This window comes from Camelina sativa, chromosome 18 (genome assembly GCF_030686135.1).
Source record: "Camelina sativa cultivar CO46 ecotype springtype chromosome 18, ASM3068613v1".
Classification (NCBI taxonomy): Eukaryota; Viridiplantae; Streptophyta; class Magnoliopsida; order Brassicales; family Brassicaceae; genus Camelina; species Camelina sativa.
In genome coordinates this window covers 18934791-18960697 of record NC_141897.1, presented here as the reverse complement: position 1 = coordinate 18960697, position 25907 = coordinate 18934791, and the positions used below count along the sequence as shown (strand labels likewise).

Sequence of the window (25907 nt, the reverse complement as noted above, 5' to 3'; positions counted from 1 at the left end):
TTAAGCTTTAAGAGAAACATACACTATTATATCAGTATATATATATATATAAATTTATATAATTATTAATTTATGATATTATTGGGACCATATTTGATAAGAAGATTTCGAAAAAATTATTATCTTATTATCTTATCGAAAATTGTTAATTTTTACACTGGTCCGACTTGGGACCAGCAAACTTTATTAATTTATAGTGTTTATTAATTTATAGAGTATTAATTTATAGAGGTTTTACTGTAATAGAAAGACGCTGATCAAACATGTTCAATGTAATTATCTGAATCGACCAGTTTATAGGGGTCTCAAAGTCTCAACAACAATCAACTGAGTAATATAAACTGAGACCGTAAAACAAAAATGCAAAGGTCAAACAAAAGTCACAGAAGAAGAATACAAAAAAAAGGAACATGATACATTCCCACAGAGCTTAAGAGAAGAGCAAAACTATTTTTCTTTTATGAGTTCTGAGAATCCTTTTCTCCTCCTCCTTCAAGCTTACAACACAACATTTCATGGCACAAGCCTCAAACCCAGAGAGCAAAAATCGTAGAGCAATGATTTACTTTTACAGATTCTGACAAGCCTTAACGTCTGCTGCTTGTGAAGCCAACATGGACTTCCCCTGCTCGCTTGACTCCAATATGCGTACAGCTGCATCGACCACCATCTTCTGGAACCTATCGTCCTCCATCTTCCCTATAATTTCTCTAACCAATTTGAAATCCACACCACCAGCCATAATCAACTTTCCCAATATCTCACCAAAGTTGTTTGGTGCCTTAGGGAGATCGATTCCAATGTCGTCCAGCAGAGCACCGTACAGCAAGAACCCGGTTTCAAGATCCTTGGGTGTGACCACCTTCTTTGTTAACAAATACTCCAAGAGTTTGGCTATTGGCTCAACGACAGGTGGGCTTTTCTCAAGGGACAGGGATATTGCTTCCTTCACAAACTCTGCATGATATGAAGGCGACCCGAGCTCCTCTACACACTGCAGAGCTTCATCAAGAAGTCGGACATTGAAATATTCTTCGAGAAGCGACTTCGTTTTTCTTTGGAGCACTTCTTCGCTCAACTTGGGAGCACTAGGCTGGGGTTTCTCCAACGGAGCTGGTACAGTCAGAGGTGCAGCTGACTGTGCTGGTGGTTCTGCTGCCATGGTAACTGGGCGCGAAACTGAACCGCTTCCCTGCAACAAGGCGCTTGTCTTGCCACTTATAATGCTGCTGCTGCCTTGAGGTAAGAGCCTCGTGTTCATTGAGGCCGACTTGTTCACTGCTGGAGAATGCAGTTGTCCTGGCCCATCGCGTCTAGACATTGATCTTGTCCGGGGTACCTCCCAGTTATCATTGTCCACCCCGGGCATCCCAGGCATCCTTCGAGTCCCAGGCATACCAGGCATCAAGCCACCCGCACCAGGTCGCCCACCAGGGTAGACAGGGCCAGGGCTCACAGGCCCACCACCAGAAACAATACCCCTTCTCATATTTGCAGTGGCACCAGGTCGGAGGCCAAGATTCTTCTCCGCCTCAGTATGGATTTCGGTTATAGTTCTTGCTTTCATCTGCACAAGTAATGCAAATTGAACATCAGAACCTCTATACAATGGACAGGTAACACAAGTCTCAACCTTGTAACTCATAAAACTGAGGCATTATCAGATTTTAAAGTTAGGTTACCTCTTCCCGCCTAGGAACCCAGCCATTGGAGCGCATGTCGATGATATTCTGAACCATGAATCTCAGACGCAGTTCCAACTGAGGATTCTTTGACAGATCCTGCAAGCGTCTGAAATATACATCATTGATCCGTTTTGACTTCATGTTTCCGTCAAGTTGTTTGCCAATAGTTTTGAAGAAATGACAAATAGCTTCGACATTTTCCTCTGCTGGACAAGCTTTCTCATCGGCCCCCAGAAGCTCCTGTGCTCAGAACAAATAAATAAAGGTTAATGCTAGATACCAAAATAAAAGTTGTCTAAGAAAATGTATAAACGTATAGGTGTTAACCTGAACAATGTGATGAACAATCTTTTCTGGAACCATCTTCTGCTTTAAAAGCTCTCCGATCAAACGAATATTTCCTAGAGTCTTGAGCTTCAACAATTTTTCTTTGTCATTCCGCTCAGCCTCCTGATTTGGAGCACTCATCTGTCTAAGCTCCTCCCTCAACTCCTCAGCGCCCTCAAATGCCTCTTGACAGATATTCAGCAGAACCCTCTTAAACGTGATCTCCTTATCCCCAGGCTCTGCAGGTGGGAAGGTGGGCAGCTTGTCATTGATATCAGAGCACAATTTCGCGTACATATGGCAAAAGGTCGGCTCAAGGACAGCTTTGTCAAAAATAAGGGTAATCACTCCCTACAAACAAAAGAAAAGAACACTGGTTAGCTACACGAACAGCCTAGGTGATTCAAACAAGACTTCATCTATGCTTGAGACATAGAGTACACACACCTTCAGGATATCAGCAGATGTGATGCCAGAGTCAATAAGTTGGCCCTTAAGAAGATCATACTTTTCAGGGGTTAGCTTGTTCAATATCCTGGACAAACAAAGTATATCTTTGTAAGTGTGCAAGTTTGATTTAAAGATTTCATGTTGGCAGTAAGAGATTACTATGCAAAATCTAGACACCAAGTAACTGTCTCAACGGCATTACCCTTTCACAGTCTTTAGAACACGATCATTTTCGGAAAGATTTCCTCTTCTAGCTGACCAAGGCACTTCGGCTTTGACGAGGACAGGAGCTGGTCCACCCTGGTTACACACGATATACAAATACAAATAAGTAAGGAACATAGGAAATCATGCCAGAATGTAAAAAAACCAAAAGAGGGAAAAAAAACATTAATTTATTGATCAATTACCCCTTTGTTGGGTGGTATTTGTGCCCTTGAAAACTGGGAATTAGGTTGGTCTTGACGATTAAATTGGCTTGCTTCAACATACCTGGAGTCTCTCGTCTCACGGAGATTATCCCACGACCTTGCCTCCCCAGAGGGTGGAGGTTGAGTCGTACGGCTACGCCAATCACGAGAGTCTGGCTCAGAGAAGCGACTTGCAGACTGAACCGGAGCCTGGATCATTAAGATATTAGATCTGTGTTAAAACTTAAAAACTTCATGATAGAGGAAACAATACAAAAGTTACGTTTCAACAAAACTATACCAAATTGGTTACGACACTTTCCCCACGTGGCCAAGTCTCTACCTCCCCAAACAGTTCTGTCGCAGCTTCCCGTTGGACTCTCAGAATTTCATCAGAGAGTTGAGTAGTCTGCACGTATGCAGAGATGTCAGCTACCTCAAACAACAAAGAACAAATACGAACAGCAGAAACAATACCGGCCTCAATCCTATATTTTTTAACTGAGATAATCACCTCTTTAAGTTCCAGGAGCTGCTCACGGCTGTACTTCACACGTTCACGGCCATCGAACCTCGAATCTCCACCCTGAAAGAAAAGTATAGTAATCCATGATAAATCTTCATTAACTAACACTCAATACACAAAACCATATAAGAAGCGACATATAAAGGAGACAAAGAATCACAAATACTCAGAACAAAACCAAGAGAGGAATAACCCGTGAATCGAAAGGCCAACACGATTGAGGAACTAATAAAATGTCAGTAGGTCCTTTATGAGCAAATAGCAGCTAATAAAATGCCCACCTACAAGCCTACATATCATTATACGTCCATATTTACAGCAGCTACACATACTTGTGTGCGCCACTAAGAATCAGGACAAACAAATTGATTGCATCAATCGTATATGCATAGATTACCTATAAATTCAATTCTGTATGTTGCAGACACGTGATTCTATGAGCTCAGTAGCAATTTAATAACACAGCGCAATGAAACTCGCAAATCAAAAAAAGCCTTCAGACAATTCAGACATTTGAGATAATCAAATCAGCAAAATACCAAAGATTGTAATTCCAAACCAAAAAGCTGCTGATTGCTATAAACTGGTAAAATTGGATTAAAGTTCAGCTGACGCTAAGACACCAGAGATCAACAAAACCATATCCAGACAGAAAAATTCCTAAGTCCGAGTAACAAGAAGAGCTAGATCCAAATAATAATACAGAGGGGGAGCTTGGCGCGGAGAAATGAGGATACCTTGAAGGGAAAAGAGGAAGCAGGAGCACCACCATGAGGACGAAGGAGAGGTAGATCCGAAGAGGAAAGAGAGCCAAAAGAGAGAGACGAAGAAGAAGAAGAGGAACCAAAGAGTCTGTTTCCTCGACCGCCACCAGGTCTCAAGCTCAGCACCGTTTGATCGCCCTGCTGCATACCTCGATCTAAACAGCCTAGATCGAACCGAATCTCACCACAAAAATCGACGAGCGGAAAGAGCTAAAGGTAGAAGCTTTTTCAGCGACAGATGAATCGCTGAATCCGAAGAATCGACGGAGAGGAGGAATCGGCTTTGTGGGTCTCTCTCTCTCTCCTGCCGTTAGCAAAGAAGAGAAGAGAAAAGTGTTGAGATTGAGAAGAAGAAGAAGAAGAAGTCGAGAAGGAGACACAATCCCTTCTCTTTATTAGGGTCTTATTCCTTTTTTTTTTTCTTTTTTACCCGAACCAGACACACTTATGGTCTTAACGTTTTTTGTCAATTAAGTTACAGTTGTGTCCTTTGCTTTTGTTTTGTTGTCTCTTTGTTTCGTCACCCTCATTGGTTTTTCCGTCATTAATGTACTTTCTTAGCCTTAATCATGGGGAGTATAAATAATCATTCCTCGTCACACCACAATGTCAAAGGGTAATTAATGGAGCTCCCTCACCTTGTGTTTGCTGCAGATCTAGCTCATTGTAATTCACTGAGGCAGTGAAAGATAAGAGTCTGTTATTATTACTTCATTGAAAAAAACTTAATCATCTTGCAAGTTGCAATCAAGCTTCCACATCTCAATATCTTTTACTTACAACAATTGTCTGTAACAACTAAAGAGGCGGTTGACACAAGTAGCAGAGGACACAAAGAAATAGCTTCTTCCTCCCCATGTGTTTGAATCAATACTTCTCCTGTTGAAGCGAAGTTTTCCCTGTTGCAGTAACTCTTCATGAAATCGAGAAGTCGGTGGGCTGAGCAATGTTGACATCCTCAAACTCGTTATCATCTGCAGAAGAAAGAATGAGGTGCATTCATCAAGCCGTTCATAGCTTTCTATATCTAGAAGACCAGAATGCAATACAGCATGGGAGGCTCATTGATCGGATATAAACATGAATCAGGTTCAGCTAGATACATCCACAAATGTTTTAAAGAGTTCAACGTTTCAATAGGATGACACAAATCAATGAAGTTTGAAGGTTTAAGAGACCAAAGAAACATATAGAAATAATGAAGTTTGGTATAACTAGTTAAGTAAGATGCATGATCCATTACCACATTTCTATAAACCAACAAGGAGTTGAGATTATCAGAATAAGATAAAAGGAGTAAAAGAGCTGACGTATAAGTTACCTTTCCTCAAAGCCAGAGCCACGACTGCATCATTCTCAACCTGAAAAAAAAAACAAGCAAAAGAAACAACCTTATCTAACTTAAAATACGCAAACGGTGGCAGTGTCCATATACCTAAGATGACTCTTCATTAAACTTGAACAAGAATTGTTTATTCATTCCCCAACATTGGCAGGAAAGATAAATAAAATAGATGATACAGCCAAACGTTTGATACCTTCTGATCCGCTAAAGTCTTTGAGTCTTCTAATATTTCTTCAGTAGACATTAAAACCAGACGCTGATTGCTAACTGGTTGCTCAATGAGGGCAAACAGTTTCTGCTTAACATCCAAACCAGTCTCTGTTGGATCACACTGGATAAAGTAAGTTGTTTTCATGCGCTTCACACGAATATACATGGCCTGCAAAAACAAGATTACACAGACTAATCAATACTACAACCAACATGGGCCAAATCTAGTTTTACTTCGATTGATTGAAGCAAAATCCAAGAAGAAGAGTAAAAAAGATTTCAACAGGAAGCTGAAATTAAGAAGTACAATAAACAAAGAATAATCGAATAAAGATTGGATGGACTAAGAACAATCAAACTGAACCAACGAAGTAGAAACATACCATGGCAAGACAAGGATGAACAATTCACTCTTCTTCCGATGCCGATTCCGATCAAAATCTGTTACCCAGATGCAAGAAAAGATAAATTATTAGACTTTCAGCGACAATTCACAAACCCCAAAGAGTGAATTTAGAAAAACAGATGATCTTGTTATTCCCCAAATCAGTTATCCTTTTGGATATTCAAAAGAAAAAAAAGCAAAGATTTTCGAAACCTACAGACTCAGATAAGAAAGAAATCGAATGACCTAGATCGATTAGGGTTGAATCACTGACCACAAGAATGGAAAATCTCAAGTTGGCCTTTTTTATTACGATCTATCTATCAATATGTAAAGAAGCTCTCTCACTCAGCCCTACAAGGCAGGTATGAAGAAAAAAAAAATCTATAACATCGATTAGGCCTCGACGCCTCGTAGCTAAACCCCGCTAAAGGAGAAAGAGGGTTTGTTCTCCCACCTAGCTAATGAATAGTTTGTTGAATACTAATTGAAACGTAAATTGGATAATCATGCTGCAACAATACAATTATAATTGGACTACTGGGCCTGGAAACTGTACTAGTGAAATTAGGCCCAAAGGATGTGTGTGGCAAATTAGTACTTCGTCTTCTTGTCTGGAGTGAGTGATGATGATGCGAAGCAGAGCAAGTTGCGATTTCCGATGATGATCTCTCAATTCGTTTGTTCCCCGAAGCCCGTCGCTGGCTGCTCGCCGGAGATGACAGTTAACATTTGGAATTTCGCGTCTCTCTCCCTCGTTCAATGTTTTTCTAGACATGGCTTTCGATTCCCACATAAGTCGAAACGAGAAAGAATGATTCTCATGTGTTCTGGTTCGACATTGCTTTCCTTGGTTTAACTTTGGTGGCTCCTTTTGTTGTCTTTTGGATTTTGCAATTTGTGGTGTTAACAACTGTACATTACCCTGAAAGAGAGATCAATATTTTATCGTTAAAAAGTGTTTTCAGTTTTTGATGTCAAATTCAAATACTCCCTCTCTTTCAAAATATAAGATGTTTTAGAGAAGTTTTTTGTTTCATAATATAGAATATAGTATGTTTTCAAGTTTCAATGCAACTTTTAGATTAGTTTAGTATTTTATATTATGCAGTATTGTTTCTGATCAGTTGAACTTGTAAAAAGTAAAAACTTATTGTTTTAGAGTAATTTTTGTAATGCTTTGAGAAATTTTAATATTTTTTTTTTTTTTTGCACAGATTCAATCTCTCAGTCCTGGAATGTTCCTGTTCTATCTAGCTCTGAGGTATTTGTTTTCTATGTTTTCCGTAGCGTTTCTTCCTCTTCCATGTCTGTTAAACATTATGTTGTGAACCCTTGACAACGATACTAATATGTTAGCTAGATATGTTCATTGACACCACTAGACTGTTCTGAGTTTTGTCAATGATATTATATATGCAGCTGGTAATGAATGATCGAGACAGTGTTTTGTTATCTGTTTATGTTTAGAGGCCTTGATTGATTGACTGTGTATCAGTGAACTATGTTTGGTGTCAAAAGGTTATTGAGAGGCTAAAACAAGCAAGAGGAGGACAACAGTTTCTGGCCATGTACTCAAGTGTTGTTGACGGAATAACAACCGATCCTGCAGCGATGGTTCTTCCGTTGGATGATCACATGGTTCACCGTGGTCATGGAGTCTTTGACACTGCCACGATCGTTAATGGGTTTTTCACTTTGAATCATAAGTTCACTTTTTCCAACCTTAACTAGTCTTATTACTCAATCATCTGAGTTTCACTTGTTGCCCTGCGACCAAGCAGGTACCTTTGTGAATTGGATCAGCACCTTGACCGTATCATACGGTCTGCATCAATGGCTAAGATCCCACTTCCATTCCATCGAGAAGATATTAGAAGAATCCTCATCCAAACCGTTAGCGTTTCTGGGTGTAGAGATGGGTCTCTAAGATACTGGCTCTCTACAGGCCCAGGGGATTTTCTCCTATCTCCATCTCACTGTCGCGAACCAACTCTCTACGCCATTGTGATAAAAACGAACTTGACCACTAACCCAAAAGGTGTCAAGGTAGTGACCTCGTCTGTCCCAATAAAGCCTCCAGAGTTTGCCACAGTGAAAAGCGTTAACTACCTCCCTAACGTGCTCTCACAAATGGAGGCTGAGGCTAAGGGAGCTTATGCAGGAATTTGGGTTGATAAGGATGGGTTTATCGCAGAAGGTCCGAACATGAATGTTGCATTTGTTGTTAATGGTGGTAACGAGCTTGTAATGCCGCGGTTTGATAACGTTTTGAGCGGATGCACAGCAAAGAGAACGCTTACGCTCGCTGAAGAGCTGGTAAACAAGGGGATGCTTAAAAGTGTGAAAGTAATGGATGTGACAGTCGAAGATGGGAAGAAAGCAGATGAGATGATGCTTATTGGGAGTGGAGTTCTCATCAAACCTGTGATTCAATGGGATGAAGAATTTATTGGGGATGGTAAGATCATCATCATATAAACATTTGAAAGCTTCACTCTTGACTTGAGTAACTTAATCTACTCTGAAATTGCTTACATGATGGGTCTCTTGTTTGTCTGACTCAGGAAAAGAAGGTCCTATAGCAAAGGCGCTTTTGGATCTCTTGCTCGAAGATATGAGCTCTGGTCCATCTTCCGTTCGTGTTTGTGTTCCTTACTGACCCCATCACTCTCTTTATTCATCAAAGTCAATAAGTTGTGGTCTTTTTTCGAGCTTTGCTGTTATTTTTTTTTTTCTTTTTTTTCCATTAAACACTCTATTATATTAGATTAAAAGTTTACAACCTTTCTTTGAAGAGGAGCCAAATACACCAATAAACTTATATAGGAGGACAAAATAAACTACAAACATCGATCTTAAAACGTACATAAAACAAGCTTTAAAGCTTGACTTGAAACCATAAAAGTGACAAGATACATAAAGAGGACAACAAGTCCTAAAGGTAAAGAGTTGCCACACAAAGTAAGACCATTCGTGGTGAAGGATGACCGACTACTGCCACATAGTCAGCCACATTGATAACCATTGCCGCAGACGTTGGAAAAGAACGAACGCGGTGTTTTATATCACTTGTGAATTTTTGATTAGCAAGTAGCCAAGTACTTAAAAAAAAAAGCAATTTTATATTGTCCACAAAAAAAAAGAATAGCAAAGAGTTTTTTATATTCTTCTTTTTTTATATTCTTCTTTTTATATTCTTCTTCTTCTTCAGTCTCCACGTTATTTAGCTGAGATAAGCTCAGGTAAACCGAAGGAGTCGTGTTTTTAGGCACGTATCTGGATATTTTTGTAAAGCAGGAGCCTTAGTGAATAGTGATTGTGGATCAAAAATGAAGATTTGGGTAAAGCAAAGTGCGATCGTGAAGCCAGCTAAAGAAACGCCTTCACATAGTTTATGGCTTTCCAATTTAGACCAGATACAAGTAAGGTTTCACATGGGCACACTCTACTTCTTCAATCCTTGTTCCTCCTCCAATCTTCCCAACACTCAACTCCTCATCGATGCTCTGAGCAAGGTTCTTGTCCTCTTCTATCCTGCCGCTGGAAGGCTCCAAAAAGGTAAGACTCGAAAACGCGTCATTCTTCTTCCTTTTTGGTCAAAGGATCCATTTTGCTGCTGGGTTTGACAATAATTCATATCTTGTTTTCTGAATGATGAGACCCTGTACTGTATTTGGCTTTCTTTGATGATCTATGATCGCAGATAAGAATGGGAGGTTGGAGGTCCGATGCAATGGAGAAGGAGTTATGTATGTGGAGGCTGAGACTGATTCTACTGTACAGGACATTGGCTTACTCACTCAAAGTTTGGATCTTTCTGAACTTGTACCTACTATTGACTACTCAGGAGACATTTCCTCCTTCCCTCTTGTTCTCTTTCAGGTAATCTTTCCTCATCTGCATGTTGACAACACCTTAGTTACTTATGGTATACTCTGGTTAGTAGTTGAGGTTCAGGGTTTAGGCACTCTTGTTGTTTCTGTCAATTGTCATGAATTGAACCATTAGTTAACGCAGACTATAAACCTGAAACTTCTTTCTTTATTATCATCACATGTTATTATATTGCATATTTGCATAGAACACAACATGCATATGGATCTAAACGGATGTCTAACAGATAGGTATTTGATATTCTGCAAGGTCACCTATTTCAAATGTGGAGCGATCTGTGTTGGAAGTTCAATACACCATACATTCGGGGATGCTACTTCTCTTGGGTATATCATGGAAGCATGGTCTCAAACTGCTCGGGGACTTTCAGTTAAGCTAACACCGTTCTTCGACCGCACTGTTCTTTGTGCACGGGAGCCTCCCTGTCCTGTCTTTCCTCACACTGAATACCAACCACCCCCATTTCGCAATCCTCGGATGAAATCCCTGGCTTATAGATCAAATCCTGAATCTGATTCTGCAATTGCCAGTCTCAAGCTCACACTTCTTCAACTGAAAGCTCTTAAAGCAAAGGCTGAGATTGCTGATAGTAAGTTCAGTACTTATGAAGTTCTGGTGGCGCATATTTGGCGTTGTGCTTGCTTTGCAACTGAAGGTATGGAATTGATCTTGTTGGAAGAACTCTCTCTTTGGAAGTGGCCTAGCTGTTAATCTTAATACCTATCTAACAAAGGGTCTCACCTTCCACTTCTTTTTTTTTTTCAACTCACAGATTTAAGTGAAAAAGACTTGACGAGATTGCATATCATAGTTGATGGGAGGTCAAGACTACAACCGAAGCTTCCGCAAAGATACATTGGGAACACTCTCTTCCATGCTCGGCCAGTATTACTGCTGGCTGATTTTCGGAGAGAGCGTTTCAGCGGAACAGTGGAGAGAGTTCACAGAGAAATTAGGAAAATGGACAACACGTACTTGAGATCAGCAATAGACTACTTGGAGAGACATCCTGATCTCGATCACTTAGTTCCAGGGGAAGGGAATCCGATCTTCAGCTGCGCAGCAAACTTCTGCATCGTCAGTCTAACGAAGCAGATGGCTTCTGAACTGGATTTTGGATGGGGAAAGGCCTTCTACGAGAGAGTTTCACATATGAATGAAGGGAAAGGATTTGTAATTAGGAGCATAGACGAAGAAGGGAGTTTGATAGTGACCATGTGCTTGAAGAAGACTCAGCTTGGTAAGTTTCAGAAGCTGTTCTATGACTTTCTTAACGTGTCTGCGTTGTGACAGAGACGGTGAGAATGTATCTCATTTGTTTTCTTATTCTTACATCCCACATCGGTAACTTCAACTGTGTCCGAGACTTGAGAAGTAGTATAAATAAAGAAGCGACGGAACATAGCAAATCATACCTTTCTCGGCCTTTTGGCTAAGATCAAGTGTAGTATCTGTTCTTATCAGTTTAATATCTGATATGTGGGCCATCGGCCCACACGATATTAACTCTATTTTTTAAGGGGGAAAGCCCATTAAGATAGCTTGCTATCTGGGCTTTCGCGAGTCGCCCATGCGTTGCACTATTGCAAGGGCCCGGCTCATCCCGCCAGTTCATCAGTCCAAATATTTGAATAACCAATTAATACGAATCTGATAAACATTAATTAGAATCTCTGATAACATTAATTAAAATCGTAAATGTGATAATTATCTGAGATTATGTCGGCAGAAACATGTTAGGTCCAACAATAAAATACAATTGTTAAAAGTGCATATTAATTTTACTCGCTTAGATTTAAAATTTGCAAAAGTGGTCGCATGCACGTTGATAGGTCCAAAGTTGTATTCGATTGGGCACTCCTCTATCTATCTGGTCGGCTTAAAAGGGCTTTCGTTGTCGTCGTCTGACTTGTCCGATTCGGTGGCAATTTAATCGGAGAATTCACCTAAACATCTCCGCTTCCCTCCGCCGCGTCAATTCAAAAACACCCTCTGATCATTAGACATTATTGATATCAAAGATCAAAAAGAGATTTTTGTTGGGAATTTTGATTTTAGAATAATGGTGGAGAGAACGACGAGTTTGGGGGTGGGAGGTAACAATGGAGAATTCTCAGGGGTAAGAGAAACGATGTGGGCACAACAAGAGCTTCTTCAAAAGATCAACCAAGAGCTTGACGCTGAACGTGAAGCTTCTTCATCTGCAGCGAGCGAGGCTTTGTCGATGATCCTACGGCTTCAAGGTGAGAAAGCTGCGTTGGAGATGGAGGCTAGTCAGTACAAGAGAATGGCTGAGGAGAAGATGTGTCACGCAGAGACATCTCTTGCCCTTTTCGAAGATCTGATTTATCAGAAGGAAATGGAGATTGCGTCTCTTGGGTTTCAGGTTCAGGCTTATAGGTGTAAACTACTCAGCCTTGGTTGCTCTGATCCGGCTGTGATTGAGAACAGGTTCCCTGAAAATCTCATCTTTTACGGTGATACCTCTCGTGGGAATCAAAAGACCAAGATGAAGCGAAATCTATCGGTAACTAAAAGTTTTGAGATTTTTGGTTATAACTGAATCCATGGCTATATAAAGCTTTCTGTTTTAATGGTATTTGAAGACATTGTTAGATCAAAACATTTGCTAAAGCTTTTGTCTTTTCTTTTATATATTCTGTTGCAGAGTCCATTTGATGGGATACCTAGTGAAAGAAGCATGCTTTTGTCTGATGTGAGTGGTGAAAGCTTTGAAGAGAAGAAAGGTCTTGTTGAGAGTTCTTTATCTCCTCGTGAAGACTTGAATGCTTATTGGGATCAGATCAGGAGAATAGATGAGCATGTTAGAGAGATTTCAGATTCAAGAGAGGTTCAGAAAGAATCTAGATTCCCTTTGCTTAGGCGTGAGTCTTTGTCACATGCGTTAGTGTCACAGGTTAGCAATACTATCCTTGAGTCAGCTAAGAGTGATGTCAGTACGATAATGGAGATAATGAAGAACCCTGAAAGATACTCTGTGAAAGACACTTCTTTAGAGACACCGATTCTGTCTCCCAAGAATGTTCAAGACATCTTTGAGGTTCCTAGGACGAAGGAAAGCCTTACAATCATCTCGGAAGAAGAGGATCACGAAGAAAGAAATGTAAGTCGATCATTGCCAAGTGAACTTTAATCTTTTTTTTTTTTGCGTACGTGATTTGATCAGGTGCTAATGCTGTCTATAGAAAGAATCACAGGTTAGAGGCAAGATGGTGAGTAGTAGTAATTACGAAAGAAGAGTGAGTAGGCCGCCAAGAGATACGAGTATCAAGGGAGAACATTTGAGTTTGCTTAAGGAGATTCGAGAACAGCTTAATGTAATGCAGTCAGAGATGAGAAGCTTAAGATCAGAACTGCATCAATCTAAACCTGTGTATCATGTAGAGGAGTTTCGAGCCCTTAACTCAATTCAAGAGGTAATCATTCATTGTTCTTGCTACTTTGGTAAGGATGCCTAAATGATATTTCAAACTAAAAACATGTTTTCTGTTTCTTGAAACAGGCTATGATTCACTTCTGGCTGTAGAAGCTATACCATGCGGCGTGGTTCCTGTTTTCTATACATGCCATATGTAAAGTTACTTAACCTTTCTAGAGGATTGAAGGGATGTAAAAAAAAAAAATCTTTCTTGATTGATTTCAAAGTAACACTCTGGTCTTTTGTATGTAACTCCATTGGCATTGTGAAAACAAGACTTTAAAGTATTTGAAACAAAATCGACAAGGGATAGGATTTTGTAGTTTAATGATTCAGCTGGAACAGCTAATGCAGAAAACGCACGAAGGATCTTTAGAATGGTTATCAATATCAAGAGTGGTGCCTTTCAAACACTTGAAGTGGTAGACATGACCACAAGACAACACGCACGCCTCTTGTAAGCTGCGCAAGGAAAGATTAGGCCGTTCTGGATCAGTAGCAAGATCTCTCTGACATAAGTCGCACGAATGTCCAACTTCCTCAGCAGCAAACACTGTGTCAAGGTCTGCAAAACCCCCAAAAAAACTGCTGACTTCAACACAAGAGAAAGGGGATGGGATATCAATCAAACGAATGGGCATTTTTTTTTTTAAAGTTTTAGGATACCGTCGCGAATATGTGGCGACGCTTGACTCGGAACTTGGAGAGGCTTGGTAGTCGTCTTGAGAAGTTGTTTGATTTCGTTGTAGACGTTTTGAACATCAGGTGAAGTTTCTGCGGATGATCCTGACGTTTGCAACTCTGAACTGATTTTATCAACCCTCTGTTGAAGCTGTGAGAGCATATCCTTACTCTTGTCTAGTGTTTTTTCATTATCGACTTTTTCTTTCGAACCCATAAGTTCCTACTCACACACACACACAAGAAGACGAAACGTCTGTAATAGTAAAATAGCAAAGTCAAGCTTTGTTTGACTAAATTATATGCAAAAAAAAGGTTCGTCAAAGAGAGTTTGAAACTTGTGTAGGAAGATATTAGGTTTTGCAAAGCAAGTACAATTAGGGTTTAACCAGGAATTAAGAGTCCACCACCATTAGAAAAAAAATTAGAAGCTATGATTGGATTTGGATTGTACGAAATTCCCAAACAAAAATTGTTATTTATTAATATTTTATGGTCACCCGTAAGAAACTTAGTCAACAGAAATCGAAATCGGAATAAAGCCAAAAAAACAAACTAAAGAGAGACTCCACGAACCTGTTACCTGTGTATTCGAGTCGCTATGTCAAGAGGAAGAAAATAGAATTTAGAATTCCATGTTCTGTAACTTATTAGTAGTATTTTGCTTTGAATATAATTTATAAAAAGCGATAATCATGAACTTATATTTCCGAGATTATATATATGATGATGATGATACATTAACTATATAAACGTGAAAGTAATCAGATTTCCCAAATTTAACTTAATTCTTTTGAGTTAAGAGTTTGTCTCGAACTGGAGTTCCTTTTATAAGTGAAACAAAATTGGAAGCATTCCATTTATTTGCTAATTAAGTTTATTTAATGAACCATTGATGACTTTGTCTCAAAATAAATCCAAAATTAAGTATACTTATCATTCATTACTATTATTTCAGCTTTACAAAAAATAAGTTGTATCAGTGGTCTTCAAACACACATGTACCATCATTGTGGAATTTGATTGCCTCATCATCAAGATTGATGAACCAGCCTGGTTCAAAGAGGACCTGGAAAAGTCCCACTCTCCCTCTGCTCGTTCCACTTCTCAACCTGCGTTAAGATACGCGACAAACATTGTTGGATGAATCACAAAGTAGAGGAATGTTGATATGTGTATCACGCAAAGACTAATGGAGACCAACCCATTCTCCAGGACAGAGGGCGCGGTAATACTTGGCAAACCTTTCGCAGTCATTAGACTCCTCACCTTTTGCAGTTGTACACCTGCAGAAGGATCTTTGAATGTCAACAAGTGATCAAAAGTGATGATGGCCTAAAGATGAGGACAGAGGTACCTGTGGAACTCGATGTACCGAGTAAAGCAGTGCCTGGTTTGGTTTGTTGTAGGGAATCTGAAATCAGCAGGAGCAGTTTTCAGTTCAATCTAATTCAATACAAAAACAAAAGGTCAGAGTCCGACACAAATGTGAAGAAAGACACTAAATGATTAGGTTTGTAAACATAAAAATCACTTAATTTGTTTTTTTCTAGAATCAGCGAACCAAACAAAGAATCAAAAAAGGAAAACACTTCAAGTAATCATCATTCATTGAACACTAATGGTGAATGCAAAAGCAGCCCCAAACCAAAACCATTCTATAATCTTCCAAATACTTGTTGCCTCTATAAAAATCACAACCTCTTCCTCTTTTATACTCAATTCCAATGAACTTATATCAGAAACCCTTCTTACAGATAATCAGTGAACCATATTGAATTCACACAGACACAAGCAAATCTAACTTGTCTCGAATTGGAGTTCCTTTAGTGAAACAAAATTGGAAGCATTCCATTTATTTGCTAATTAATTAAGTTAATTTTTGTAGCTTACAAAAAATATGTACTAGTGGTCTTCAAACACCATGTACCATTGTGGACGTTGATTGTCTCATCATCAAGATAGATGGATGAACCAGCCTAGTTTAATGAGCACCCGGGAAAGTCCCACTCTCTCTCTGCTCGTTCCACTTCCCAACCTGCGATAAGATACACGGAGACACACATTGTTGATGGATGAATCACAATGTAGAGGAATGTGATTTGTGTATCACGCAAAGACTAATGGAGACCCCCAACGCATTCTCCAGGACAGGGGGCGCCCCGGTAATACTTGGCAAACCTTTCGCAGTCATTGCCTTTCGCAGTTGTACACCTGCAGAAGGATCTTTGAATGTCAACAAGTGATCAAAACTGATGATGGCCTAAATATGAGAAAAGCAGTGCCTGGTTTGGTTTGTTGTAGGGAACCGGAAATCAGCAGGAGCAGTTTTCAGTTCAATCTAATCCAATACAAAAAAAAAGAGCAGACACAATTGTGAAAAAAGACACTAATTGATAAGGTTTGTAAACATCAAAAGTTAATTTGTTTTTTTTCTGGAATCAACGAGCCAAACAAAGAATCAAAAAGGAAAAGACTTCAAGTAAGCATTCATAGAACACTAATGGTGAATGCAAAAAGCATCCCCACACCAAAAACCATTCTCAAATCTTCCAAATTCTCTTAATGCCTCTCTATAAAAATCACAACTTTTATAACAGAATTACTAAACTAGCTCATGTGGCATTGCCAAGTGAACTCATATCAGAAACCCTTACATCTTCTAAAAATTTCAAACCATATAGGATGCTTTTGGCGTCAAGAAGATACCGAGGAATCAACTCTAGTAGCAAGCAATACGGCTTAAAGTTTTTTCCTTTTTCCCAAAATTGATTCGACAAATTTCATAAACAAACAAACACTTACGAAAGGAACAGATGGTAAAAGATTACCACAGACATAAAAAAAAAGTAAAACTTTATGAAATCAATTCGTCTCTGATACATTAGAAATCAATAGCCATCGAAGTTACTATAGCACACAGACACAAGCAAATCGAATTCACCTCCATGGCTGATCTGATCAATGACTGAATCGGAGAATTTTGATTTTACAGATGACACTTCTTCTTTTTTTGTCTGCCTTGTTCAAGGCTGATGAGTCTCTTGGGTTTTAACTGTATGAAATAAAGAACCGAATCATCTCAATGACTCAATCTAACTCTACTTTATTGGGCTTTCATGGGCCTAAAATAAAGTCTTCTTTCACAGATTTTGTTTTTTAGGATTTATAAATTGATTGAAACCTAAAATTAAGTCTTTTTTTTTTCACAAAATTAGACACACCAATTTTTTTCTCTTTCGAATTATTGTGTAAGAATAACGACTGGTCCGGTTGTCCAAAACTTAGGAATTATTTTCCTCCTATTTTTTCGATTAGAAATATTTCTTTTTCTCTTTGTTTTTTTTTTGGGAATTTTATACTTAAAACAATACTCTGTATTTAGTTCACACTAATATATATATATATATATATATATATATTCATCAATCTCATGTGCAGTATTCTGCATATCTTGTGTATATTCTCTCTATATTAAAAAAAAATACTTTATAATAATCGTCCATGAATTACACAAAACAAAGTACTAAGTTAATCAAAGTGTATAATTTATATCCAACTTACCTATTTGACTCTCCAAAAACCCACCACACACACGAAACGTCCACACGCCTATACTTACGATCTCTTTGTGTCTGTATTAATAATGTGTAAGAAATGACTAGTTCTTTTTGTCTAAAAATAGTAACAAAATAGTTATTTTCCTCCTATTATTACGATGAGAATTTAGAATTTTAATCTTCTTCTTTTTTGGGGGGATTTAATGTTCTACAAATATACATTAATCTCGTTGTTTATCCACTAATCTCTAAAAAAAGTACTCTTTTTGGATAATTTATTTTCGGACAAGATCTCGTTAATTATACTTAATCAAAGTGTACTTATTTATCTCCAACTTACATATTTGACTCTGTAAAACCCACCACACACTCACTCACTCACTCACACACCTATACTTTATGTCTCTAAATATATATACGCATTTCTCCATATCAACCCTACACCTCCGTTGAGATCTTTCCTTTCACATGGCTGATAATGCCCAAGTAGTACCCATCGAGGAACCAGCCGCAACCGTCACTGCCACAGAAACGACAACTACAACAACCACTGAGCCAGAAGCCAAGAGCTCTGACCAAATGGAGTCACAGACTGATAATAAGCCACCCGTTGGAACATTGGTTACACTTGTCAACATTTTAGCCGCTGGTGTCCTTCCGATCTTCACTTTCGTCCTCTCACTTACACTTCTCGGCTACGCCGTGTGGCTCCTTTACATGCGTAGCTACGACTGCGAAGATATCCTCGGTCTGCCACGTGTCCAGACGCTAGCTAGCGTCGGCCTCCTTGCGGTGTTCGTTGTTAGCAATGCGGCTCTCTTTCTACGGCGGAAGTTTCCGATGCCGGCACTTGTGGTGATGGTGGTGATCTTGTTGTTGATGCTTTTCATCGGTTTGGCGTATGCGGGAGTCAATGAGATGCAGAGCCGGCGGTTTCCAGCGACAAGGACGTGGTTCAATCTCAAAGTCATGGACGATGTGAACTGGAACAATATCAAATCTTGTGTCTACGATAAGGGAGCTTGTAACGACCTCATTTACGGAACTCCAAATGAAAAACCTTACAATAGAAGAAAAATGCCACCCATCAAGGTTTGATCATCATAGTCATATATAGATATATACTTTCCTTTGATCTCAAGGACCATCTTTTAGAATGTGCAACCGGTGCATGGGATAGGAACATTTTGAATATATGTATATAACTATATATCCATCACATCAAAGATGAGTTTGTTAAACATCTTCCAAATAGTTTGAAACGAATCCATGTTATATATGTTTTTAGATATATTAATTTTGTTGTGATTTGATGTTGTTGTTGTTGTTGTTGTTGTTGCAGAATGGATGTTGTATGCCGCCGGAGACATGTAACATGGATTCGTTAAACGCGACGTTTTGGTACAGAAGAAAAGACGAAGGGCCACCGTTAAAGACGACGGTGATGTACGATGGATACGGTGATGAGTTGCTGGTCGGAAGGATAAGCGACTGTCAGCTGTGGAGGAACGATTGGAGCGTGTTGTGCTATGATTGTAGATCTTGCAAATTCGGATTTGTAAGGTCGGTAAGGAGGAAATGGTGGCAGCTTGGTATCTTCTTGATCGTCATCTCCATATTTCTTCTCATCTCTCATCTCTTGATCTTCTTGGCCACTTTTTGGGAACGATTCAAAGGTTAGTAAGATCATGAAGAAGGTCTATTCTGATTAGGTTAAATTAAAAAAATAATCTCTTCCTTCTGCATTTGTTTTAGTACTCAAGCAGATGTTTCTTTGAGCAAATCTTTAGCTCTTCTTCCTCTTGTCTCTTTGTTATCGTCGGTTTCATGTAGAGAATGTGTTTGTAATAAAGTATAAACAATTGGTTTTTTTATTTTTTTATTCAAAGTCTTCAATGAAACTTTACCTTAAAACTTCAACAGTATCAGCTTTTTCAGCTAATTATGTTTGTAATAAAGTGTAATCAAAATTAAAGATGTACAGAAGACAGCAACATTGAAGATGTTTTGTAAGTATATGATTGTTCTAACTCCTAACTACCAACAGAAAAGCAAATCAAGCTGGATTGTAATTAAAAGCTTTGTTGAAATTTCTTGGAAATTAGGTGCATATATATATTAATATTAGGGAAATCTAAAAAAAGGAATACATTATTATAAAAAGGTAAAACAATAACATAAGGTGAAATTTCTAATATATTTTTTTCCTGCTTGCATCCTTTTCACCTGTACAAAGAATAATGACCAATCTTGGGAGAGTCAAAAGACAACAACAATGAAAGTGGTCTCTTTCACTCAGTTTGTGAGTGAAGAAACAGAGCTAAGACCGTATTTCATGGCAGCTTCCCACACCAGATCAATACGGTCAACGTCGATGGCTCCAACCTCATGATGCTCCCAACCCTCTAGCATATGAACCACTCCTCCTGCATGGCACGCGTGAACCACTCCTCTCTCCATTGTGTACTGCCACACACACACATACACACAGTTTAGTCTGGTGGACACAAACAAGATTCAACTAATTAACCAACTGGTCTTTATATATACCTCGCAAGTTGCGAGTCCTTCAACATCTTTAGGGAGTCTCATAGCTGCTAGATCGCCGTAAGTGCAGTTCCGTCTAAACTTGAGGATCGGTGGCACCACAAACTGGTGGAAATGCGTCCCTGCAGGAGCCCAGCTCTGCTCTCTCGGTGTTAACCATTTTCCGACGATCCAAGTCTGTGTGTACATATATATCCAAACTCTCAAAAGTCAGTACCATTTACTCTTACCCAACAAACCAAACCAAGTTAGAAATCACTACAGTACCTTGCAGTGTTGTGCAGCATTGTATTTGGTCACTTGTACAAGGTAGTTCTGGAACTCAACAGGAGCCTCTTTCTGAATCTTTTGGAACCTTTCCACAGACAATGTCAACATCTGTCAATTGTCCCAACATCTGAAAACGTCAGCCTTTTGGGATTCTTTTCCATATCATTGAGACAACAGTTTATTAAAGGATTAGTATCAAAACTTACGAGAACTCTGACTCCACGGCGACAGAGGTAAAGAGCAATGGCTCTTCCAAGCTTAGAAGTGGATCCAGTCAAGAAAACCTCTTTCACATCTTTAGGAATTTCATTGAGAATCACTGCTGCAGTTAAAGTGTTCCCATGAACCACACGAACTCTAAGGTTAGGGTGCTTGTTGACAAACAGCGTTCCACCACCATTTAGAGCTTCGTTCTGATCATAACCCAACAACAACAACAACAACAACAAAACAAAACCTCTTAGTGACTTGACTATAAATGAATCACTAGCTCACACAAAAGTTGAAGACTTTTATAATAAGAACCTTGTTGAGAGCAGCCAAGCTTATAACTTTAACACCAATCTTATCAGCTGTCAGAATCGCTTCCTCAATCAGATTATTAATGCCTTGTGTAGCAAACGGTAAGAAATACTGCAAAGAATATTAGGAAAAAGACTCTTTGTCACACAAGTGTTCTGTTTTTCAAGGGGGGGAAAATTAGGGCAAAAGAATAAGGGAATCATACTTGGAATCCGAATCTGGGAACGCCCCAAGTCTGGCAAAGATTGTTTCTGAGTGTATAGAAGCTGAAAAGAAAAGTCTTTGACCAAGCCCACATGCCCAACATTACACAGAACGTGAATGGCCACATTGGCAGCAAGAAGAACCTTGTAGTGTACGGTAATGAAGCAAACGATCTGAACACGAATGGTGCGTGCATCGCCGACATTACATCCACTCCGTGAGCTAAGAACACAAACTCCGGTACTCTCTTCCGTTCCCCTATAGACACACATAGAGATCATCATCAATTCGTTAAAAAAAAAACTGTAATTTGGAGGTTGAGGTAGGGGTGATAATGTCATTTGAATATATACTTTGAATCTGAAAAGGTTTGACTTTTAAAAGTCTTCACCCACTTCTTCTGCTGCGCAAGTACAAAACTTTACATCTCTACTAAATGTCTCCTCATTAATTGGTACTACTTAACTGTTTGGTACTCATAATTTATAGCAAAAATATCTGTTTTTGTGTGTTCTGCTTTTTGGGTTAAATCTTCATTTTTGTTTTTTTTGGGGTTAAATCTGCAAAACTTTAAGGGTGGATTAATTTGTTGCTAAATACCTGCACTGAGACGAATCTTCTTTTGGAGTTCCCACGAGTTTGGGTTTTGTGTGTTGCCCAAAACATCAAAGAGAGGCATAAATAGACAAAAGTTGGTCCCCATTTCTTGATGATGTAGACTATGGTACCTGCATAATCCCCAACAAGAATATCAACTTTTAAAAGCATTTATAATCATTGCCTTCTGTAAAGGCAGTAAATGTAAACCCACACACAATAATTACTTTCTATAGACATCTTTGACAGCAAAACACACAAACTTGCTTCTTAAAGTGAAGATATGACAAAGTCACGTTTGTGTGTTTTTGCTAGTTCAAAGAAAAACGTTAGAGCCTTTATTTAAAACATGTGAAGCCAATAAATCTAACCAAATCAGAATCAAATAGACATGTGGAAATTTTGCAAGTAAGGTAAGTTAAACGTCAACCACAACATACGTTGGAGTGTAGATGAGATATCGTAGGAATGGAAGAGTCTCGAATAGCTTGTGTGAGAATATCTCAACGTTGCAGTGTCCTAAACATCTCATGAAATCAAACATAACAGCGTATCCGTAGATCACACTTAATGAACCAACCCCAAACAAGCAAGATCCAATCAAAGGAACTCCAGCTACGACACAGAGCACAAGGTTTTCCAATAACGTTGCGTTTCCAGCTGCCAATCCCAAACAGATCAAAAGATGTTTATATTACAAATACACAAAAGAGATGTTTTTTGGATTGGTGTGTGTGTGATTGTAATTACCAGTCATGGGATGTGGAACAGGAGATGAGTGGTGGAAGGAGTGGTAATGCGTGAAGAAGTAGTTGTTACGATGGATTGATTTGTGCAGAAAGTAGTATAAAGGCTCTGAGAAAGTCACGTGTAGCACAATTAATGCGATGAGTCCTTTCGTGTTCCACAGAGGAAGACTGTTCATCATCCTCATCAATGGTGGAGACATGTAGCAGATCAAACTCGCTATTATTGCTTGTAGGATTATGTAATTGTCCCTGAAACAAAACATACCCAACAGATCAAAACGTTACCTTTCATACCAAAAAAAAAAAAAAATAAACAGAGAACTAAAAAAAAACAGAGGACTAAAAGGAAAATGACAAAAAAGGTTTGATTTTGAGATGATTTTGAAGTGGATAAATGAGAATTCAAGGGTGAGATTTGGAGAATATACCAGTGCCATTCGTGATCAATCTGCTTAAAGTCGATGCCTTTAGGATTAATCCTTAGAGTACGAGTCACGAAAAGCATGTTGTTGAAAACGCTCCATAGTTCATGAACGAGTGCTTTGAGTCCACAGATGATGAGAATATGAAGACACCAAAGAGCCTTTGTGATATCTTCTTCATATGCCCATGAGTACACCACTTGTGCAACTAATGGACCGTACAATATATACTTCACAAATACAAAAACCACCAAACCAATATGAGATTTAGAAAATAAACCAAACCAAATCAAATCTTTCAAAACTCAGAAAAGATTGGATTTGTCCTTAAGGAAAATAAAACAAACCTTGAGATTGCCAAAGTTTTCCCAAGGCCAAGTAGATAAAAGAGCAACCATTCTTCTTCTTCTTCTTCTTCTTCTTCTTTCCTAGTCCTCTCTCAAACTGTAGTATCTGTTACCTCCTCGGAATTTGAGATCTCTTTCTCTCTCTCTAATTCTTATTGGTCTAAAAGAACCTTAAAGATTTCTCCAGTTTTCAAGCAATCCTGAGAAATTGTTTGCTTCCTTATTGTGGAAGTCAAAAAGAAGAGAGAGAGAGAGAGGATTGAATGATAAGGTTTCTCTTAAATTTGGAAGAGAAAGAGAGGAAGGAGAATTTTAGTTGGGATTTTGAGTTCGTTGAGAGAATTAAAACCATCCGTAGAAGAGAGTTATAAAGGCTTTGTTGTGTTTATGTGTGCATTATTGAGAGCCTCGAGCTCTGCTTGCTTATATAAGCATTCAAACTAAAAGAGCCAACTACACCCACAAATTTTTTTTTTCTTTTTCTCTATAACGAAAAATCAAAGAAATTGTTTGACTTACAATAACAATCAAACCATTTTTTTTTTTAAATGCTGAAGAAGATCGTTTATTTTTTAAGGTTAAAAAAAATGAGACAATGAAATCTTTTTTTCGCCTGAAAATAAAACCTTTACTGTAATTAAATTCTGACTGTATTCACTATTCAGTGATAATTAATTTTGACTCTGTTGTACTACATAGTATTAATGTTAATTGCTATATCAACATTTATTTTGGTGCATAGTAAAACTTTGTTTTACTTTTGCTCCAACAAAAATGCCTTAGAAAAAATTTTCAATTCTTTTTTCAAATTCATGTAGTATCCAACTGTAGAACTTCTCAAAACGAATTTTGTGTTAAAAAAAAATGCACATTAGTATTACTATGAAGAACTTGGAAATAGCACCCAAAAAGCAATTTCAACCGAATTAGTAAGTTAGTTATAGACTTAAATGAGACAAAATTAACATAAACAACAAAAGAACATCCCATATATATATATATCCATTGTTTTCTTAGTTTGAGTGGCCACAAAAAAAATCATACTATAAACTAAACAGAAATTATTTCCTGATGAACAGACATAAAGTCTATATATATTCCAATATAGACCTAACTTATTCGAAATGTTATTAGAATAATGATTTTTCTCTAAAATATTTCTCAATAGTTAACGACGTATAACCCATTTGATGCAGTGGACATAGCTCTCACAGCTGGACTCTCTCTCTATCTCACACACACACACATTTAATGTTCGGTTTACAGTTGAAGCAGCGATGGTTACACTTCTCGGTGGCTTCTTCGTATTCTCTCTTTTATCTTTTTTTTGTCCAGTTTCTCTAATTCAATTTGTCTTTTCCTTCTCATCATTTTTAATACTAGTATACATTTCTATATATTTTAATTTTAAGTTTTATTTTATATCAGCTCAAATCACAAATTAATCCGCATTCATATCACGTTGGGTACAATTGTGGGACTACACATATATGGAGGAGGGGCTTAGGGTTTAAGCTTTATGCCATGACAGAGCTGACATATATCTAAAGGCTGGTCAAGAAATATATCAAATATATCATATGTAACCTTTAATGTCAGCCTCTCTTTTAATGATACGACAGCAAAATATTCACCCAATTACGGATTTTTTTTTTTTTTTTTTTTTGGTATAAGTACTAGTTGTTAAGTCGTAATAGTCGCAAAATAGTCTTAGTGAACAGAGTATTTAGTTAAATGAGCATATTTCTTTTTTTAGAGTATACTTTCTTTGTCGTTTGTTACAACTGATCCACAGACGAAATCCCATAATCGCATGGATGAAAGTGGTTGGTACTACGTGCATGCAATATGCATAATCATTACTTGTTCCTTTATGCCTTTTTTATCTTTCAAATAATTGAGAGCTAAATTGGCTTGGTACTTATCTTTCATGGAATGTGATAAAAGTCATATACGATTAATTTAAATTTTGAAGAACACATATATAATTCAAATATATAAAGCATGAGAGATTGAGAGAGCCATGTCAGTACCCCCCCCCCCCCCAGCCCCCCAAGACTGTTAATACGTCATTTTACGCAGTAATTATTTGTATCTTTGTTGGATCGAGTACAAATGTTCCTATAATCGGCTTAAGAGACCATAGTAAAAACTAAGTAGGTGAAGTTAAGAGATTCATATAATCTATATATGTAGTGCAAGTGATGATGTTGACCAATGCTCATACATATATAAACTTAGGCTGTGATTGGAACCTCTGTTTCGCTGAATTCTTTTTTTTTTTAGGAAAACACACTTAAGACACCAATCAACAAGTTTGTTTAATAAATTTGTGGTTTCACAGGGAAAGCAAAAAGTGACCTATTGCGGTTTTGAAGTGAAAAATATGCTTTGAACCGCTTTTAAAGAATGAAACTGTTATTAACCAGCGGTCCAACTAAATACGCAACAGTTAATACATATATATATTTTTAATTAAAATATATTATTGATGTATTTTTTTTTTCACAAATATATTTTTATCTAGCCTAGATTTCTTCTCTCTCCTCTCAAATAATATTAAAATAATA

At 38.2% G+C, this 25907-nt stretch overlaps 9 protein-coding genes and 2 non-coding genes across 21 annotated transcripts; 5 read left to right on the top strand and 6 right to left on the bottom strand.

Moving 5' to 3' along the window:
- Nucleotides 1-254: 254 nt before the first annotated feature.
- On the bottom strand, nt 255-4690 carry LOC104761876 (eukaryotic translation initiation factor-like). The gene is made up of 9 exons (XM_087499123.1): nt 4136-4690; nt 3387-3458; nt 3174-3281; nt 2873-3082; nt 2665-2762; nt 2460-2547; nt 2013-2363; nt 1683-1925; nt 255-1567 (listed from the first exon to the last, which is right to left on the bottom strand). Exons 1-9 carry the CDS (start codon nt 4307-4309, stop codon nt 569-571), a joined length of 2343 nt encoding a protein of 780 aa, XP_087355249.1. The 5' UTR covers nt 4310-4690; the 3' UTR covers nt 255-568.
- On the bottom strand, nt 3630-3735 carry LOC147923065 (small nucleolar RNA snoR103). The gene has a single exon (XR_015589954.1). It is a non-coding gene; the product is annotated as a small nucleolar RNA snoR103 (small nucleolar RNA).
- Nucleotides 4691-4695: 5 nt separating the features above from the next.
- Nucleotides 4696-6602, bottom strand: LOC104761873 (Ubiquitin-like superfamily protein). 6 transcript variants are annotated; one of them, XR_015588782.1, is made up of 6 exons: nt 6349-6568; nt 6101-6158; nt 5701-5886; nt 5484-5523; nt 4943-5136; nt 4696-4836 (listed from the first exon to the last, which is right to left on the bottom strand). XR_015588782.1 is itself a non-coding variant. In XM_010485035.3 (5 exons), the coding sequence occupies exons 2-5, from the start codon at nt 6101-6103 to the stop codon at nt 5078-5080; spliced, it is 288 nt and encodes a 95-aa protein (XP_010483337.1). In that variant the 5' UTR covers nt 6104-6158; nt 6320-6602; the 3' UTR covers nt 4846-5077. The 6 variants fall into 6 exon arrangements, 3 of the variants coding, with proteins under 3 accessions (XP_010483337.1, XP_010483336.1, XP_010483338.1); XR_015588784.1 differs by having other exon boundaries at nt 6377-6557; XR_015588783.1 differs by having other exon boundaries at nt 6320-6510.
- A 60-nt stretch (nt 6603-6662) lies between these two features.
- Nucleotides 6663-8896, top strand: LOC104761872 (D-amino-acid transaminase, chloroplastic). Of its 2 annotated transcripts, none has more exons than XM_010485033.3 (5): nt 6663-6935; nt 7320-7366; nt 7624-7790; nt 7887-8563; nt 8670-8896. In XM_010485033.3, the coding sequence occupies exons 1-5, from the start codon at nt 6764-6766 to the stop codon at nt 8762-8764; spliced, it is 1158 nt and encodes a 385-aa protein (XP_010483335.2). In that variant the 5' UTR covers nt 6663-6763; the 3' UTR covers nt 8765-8896. The 2 variants fall into 2 exon arrangements, with proteins under 2 accessions (XP_010483335.2, XP_087355250.1); XM_087499124.1 differs by having other exon boundaries at nt 6849-6935; nt 7601-7790.
- Nucleotides 8897-9157: 261 nt separating this feature from the next.
- Nucleotides 9158-11411, top strand: LOC104761871 (HXXXD-type acyl-transferase family protein). Its single transcript, XM_010485032.3, has 4 exons — nt 9158-9663; nt 9809-9987; nt 10249-10654; nt 10772-11411. Exons 1-4 carry the CDS (start codon nt 9435-9437, stop codon nt 11287-11289), a joined length of 1332 nt encoding a protein of 443 aa, XP_010483334.2. The 5' UTR covers nt 9158-9434; the 3' UTR covers nt 11290-11411.
- On the top strand, nt 11411-11606 carry LOC147923064 (U2 spliceosomal RNA). Its single transcript, XR_015589814.1, has one exon. It is a non-coding gene; the product is annotated as a U2 spliceosomal RNA (small nuclear RNA).
- A 197-nt stretch (nt 11607-11803) lies between these two features.
- On the top strand, nt 11804-13737 carry LOC104761870 (uncharacterized). 2 transcript variants are annotated; one of them, XM_010485031.3, is made up of 4 exons: nt 11804-12526; nt 12668-13123; nt 13218-13436; nt 13523-13737. In XM_010485031.3, the coding sequence occupies exons 1-4, from the start codon at nt 12062-12064 to the stop codon at nt 13544-13546; spliced, it is 1164 nt and encodes a 387-aa protein (XP_010483333.1). In that variant the 5' UTR covers nt 11804-12061; the 3' UTR covers nt 13547-13737. The 2 variants fall into 2 exon arrangements, with proteins under 2 accessions (XP_010483333.1, XP_010483330.1); XM_010485028.3 differs by having other exon boundaries at nt 13206-13436.
- On the bottom strand, nt 13679-14336 carry LOC104761869 (zinc ion binding protein). The gene is made up of 2 exons (XM_010485027.2): nt 14105-14336; nt 13679-14003 (listed from the first exon to the last, which is right to left on the bottom strand). The coding sequence occupies exons 1-2, from the start codon at nt 14334-14336 to the stop codon at nt 13771-13773; spliced, it is 465 nt and encodes a 154-aa protein (XP_010483329.1). The 3' UTR covers nt 13679-13770.
- A 642-nt stretch (nt 14337-14978) lies between these two features.
- LOC104761867 (cytochrome c oxidase subunit 6b-2-like) lies at nt 14979-17187 on the bottom strand. 4 transcript variants are annotated; one of them, XM_087499121.1, is made up of 6 exons: nt 17064-17179; nt 16251-16333; nt 16050-16157; nt 15477-15565; nt 15324-15405; nt 14979-15231 (listed from the first exon to the last, which is right to left on the bottom strand). In XM_087499121.1, exons 3-6 carry the CDS (start codon nt 16074-16076, stop codon nt 15178-15180), a joined length of 252 nt encoding a protein of 83 aa, XP_087355247.1. In that variant the 5' UTR covers nt 16077-16157; nt 16251-16333; nt 17064-17179; the 3' UTR covers nt 14979-15177. The 4 variants fall into 4 exon arrangements, with proteins under 4 accessions (XP_087355247.1, XP_010483328.1, XP_010483322.1 ...); XM_010485026.2 differs by having other exon boundaries at nt 16301-16333; nt 17064-17167; XM_010485020.2 differs by having other exon boundaries at nt 16050-16460; nt 17064-17187.
- Nucleotides 17188-17993: 806 nt separating this feature from the next.
- On the top strand, nt 17994-19599 carry TET15 (tetraspanin15). Its single transcript, XM_010485017.2, has 2 exons — nt 17994-18771; nt 19022-19599. Exons 1-2 carry the CDS (start codon nt 18148-18150, stop codon nt 19358-19360), a joined length of 963 nt encoding a protein of 320 aa, XP_010483319.2. The 5' UTR covers nt 17994-18147; the 3' UTR covers nt 19361-19599.
- Nucleotides 19600-19769: 170 nt separating this feature from the next.
- Nucleotides 19770-23854, bottom strand: CER3 (Fatty acid hydroxylase superfamily). Its single transcript, XM_010485016.2, has 11 exons — nt 23338-23854; nt 22997-23220; nt 22570-22817; nt 22260-22479; nt 21823-21950; nt 21224-21480; nt 21022-21129; nt 20703-20909; nt 20494-20604; nt 20230-20403; nt 19770-20145 (listed from the first exon to the last, which is right to left on the bottom strand). Exons 1-11 carry the CDS (start codon nt 23386-23388, stop codon nt 19975-19977), a joined length of 1899 nt encoding a protein of 632 aa, XP_010483318.1. The 5' UTR covers nt 23389-23854; the 3' UTR covers nt 19770-19974.
- Between the last annotated feature and the right edge of the window lie 2053 nt (nt 23855-25907).

What these genes read in the sequence shown, in the direction of transcription:
- LOC104761872 (XM_010485033.3), top strand. Translation starts at nt 6,764, where the DNA reads ATGATGATCTCTCAATTCGTTTGTTCCCCGAAGCCCGTCGCTGGCTGC. An exon ending in AATGATTCTCATGTGTTCTG is followed by an intron (nt 6,936 to 7,319) that starts GTTCGACATTGC and finishes TTTTTTGCACAG; the next exon opens with ATTCAATCTCTCAGTCCTGG. An exon ending in ACTGCCACGATCGTTAATGG is followed by an intron (nt 7,791 to 7,886) that starts GTTTTTCACTTT and finishes GCGACCAAGCAG; the next exon opens with GTACCTTTGTGAATTGGATC.
- LOC104761869 (XM_010485027.2), bottom strand. Translation starts at nt 14,336, where the DNA reads ATGGGTTCGAAAGAAAAAGTCGATAATGAAAAAACACTAGACAAGAGT. An exon ending in GTCGCCACATATTCGCGACG is followed by an intron (nt 14,004 to 14,104) that starts GTATCCTAAAAC and finishes GGGGTTTTGCAG; the next exon opens with ACCTTGACACAGTGTTTGCT.
- LOC104761871 (XM_010485032.3), top strand. Translation starts at nt 9,435, where the DNA reads ATGAAGATTTGGGTAAAGCAAAGTGCGATCGTGAAGCCAGCTAAAGAA. An exon ending in CGCTGGAAGGCTCCAAAAAG is followed by an intron (nt 9,664 to 9,808) that starts GTAAGACTCGAA and finishes CTATGATCGCAG; the next exon opens with ATAAGAATGGGAGGTTGGAG. An exon ending in TCCCTCTTGTTCTCTTTCAG is followed by an intron (nt 9,988 to 10,248) that starts GTAATCTTTCCT and finishes ATATTCTGCAAG; the next exon opens with GTCACCTATTTCAAATGTGG.
- LOC104761876 (XM_087499123.1), bottom strand. Translation starts at nt 4,309, where the DNA reads ATGCAGCAGGGCGATCAAACGGTGCTGAGCTTGAGACCTGGTGGCGGT. An exon ending in AGCTCCTGGAACTTAAAGAG is followed by an intron (nt 3,282 to 3,386) that starts GTGATTATCTCA and finishes GCATACGTGCAG; the next exon opens with ACTACTCAACTCTCTGATGA. An exon ending in CATCTGCTGATATCCTGAAG is followed by an intron (nt 2,364 to 2,459) that starts GTGTGTGTACTC and finishes TTTTGTTTGTAG; the next exon opens with GGAGTGATTACCCTTATTTT.
- TET15 (XM_010485017.2), top strand. Translation starts at nt 18,148, where the DNA reads ATGGCTGATAATGCCCAAGTAGTACCCATCGAGGAACCAGCCGCAACC. An exon ending in GAAAAATGCCACCCATCAAG is followed by an intron (nt 18,772 to 19,021) that starts GTTTGATCATCA and finishes TTGTTGTTGCAG; the next exon opens with AATGGATGTTGTATGCCGCC.
- LOC104761870 (XM_010485028.3), top strand. Translation starts at nt 12,062, where the DNA reads ATGGTGGAGAGAACGACGAGTTTGGGGGTGGGAGGTAACAATGGAGAA. An exon ending in AGATGAAGCGAAATCTATCG is followed by an intron (nt 12,527 to 12,667) that starts GTAACTAAAAGT and finishes ATTCTGTTGCAG; the next exon opens with AGTCCATTTGATGGGATACC. An exon ending in CCCTTAACTCAATTCAAGAG is followed by an intron (nt 13,437 to 13,522) that starts GTAATCATTCAT and finishes TTCTTGAAACAG; the next exon opens with GCTATGATTCACTTCTGGCT.
- CER3 (XM_010485016.2), bottom strand. Translation starts at nt 23,388, where the DNA reads ATGGTTGCTCTTTTATCTACTTGGCCTTGGGAAAACTTTGGCAATCTC. An exon ending in TGTTCCACATCCCATGACTG is followed by an intron (nt 22,480 to 22,569) that starts GTAATTACAATC and finishes TGGGATTGGCAG; the next exon opens with CTGGAAACGCAACGTTATTG. An exon ending in TTCCCAGATTCGGATTCCAA is followed by an intron (nt 21,130 to 21,223) that starts GTATGATTCCCT and finishes TATTCTTTGCAG; the next exon opens with TATTTCTTACCGTTTGCTAC.
- LOC104761873 (XM_010485035.3), bottom strand. An exon ending in AGACTTTAGCGGATCAGAAG is followed by an intron (nt 5,524 to 5,700) that starts GTATCAAACGTT and finishes TTTTTTTTTCAG; the next exon opens with GTTGAGAATGATGCAGTCGT. An exon ending in GGCTCTGGCTTTGAGGAAAG is followed by an intron (nt 5,137 to 5,483) that starts GTAACTTATACG and finishes TTTCTTCTGCAG; the next exon opens with ATGATAACGAGTTTGAGGAT.
- LOC104761867 (XM_010485020.2), bottom strand. Translation starts at nt 16,076, where the DNA reads ATGATGAGACAATCAACGTCCACAATG. An exon ending in GACAATCAACGTCCACAATG is followed by an intron (nt 15,566 to 16,049) that starts GTACATGGTGTT and finishes GTATTGAATTAG; the next exon opens with ATTGAACTGAAAACTGCTCC. An exon ending in CGGTACATCGAGTTCCACAG is followed by an intron (nt 15,406 to 15,476) that starts GTACCTCTGTCC and finishes ATCCTTCTGCAG; the next exon opens with GTGTACAACTGCAAAAGGTG.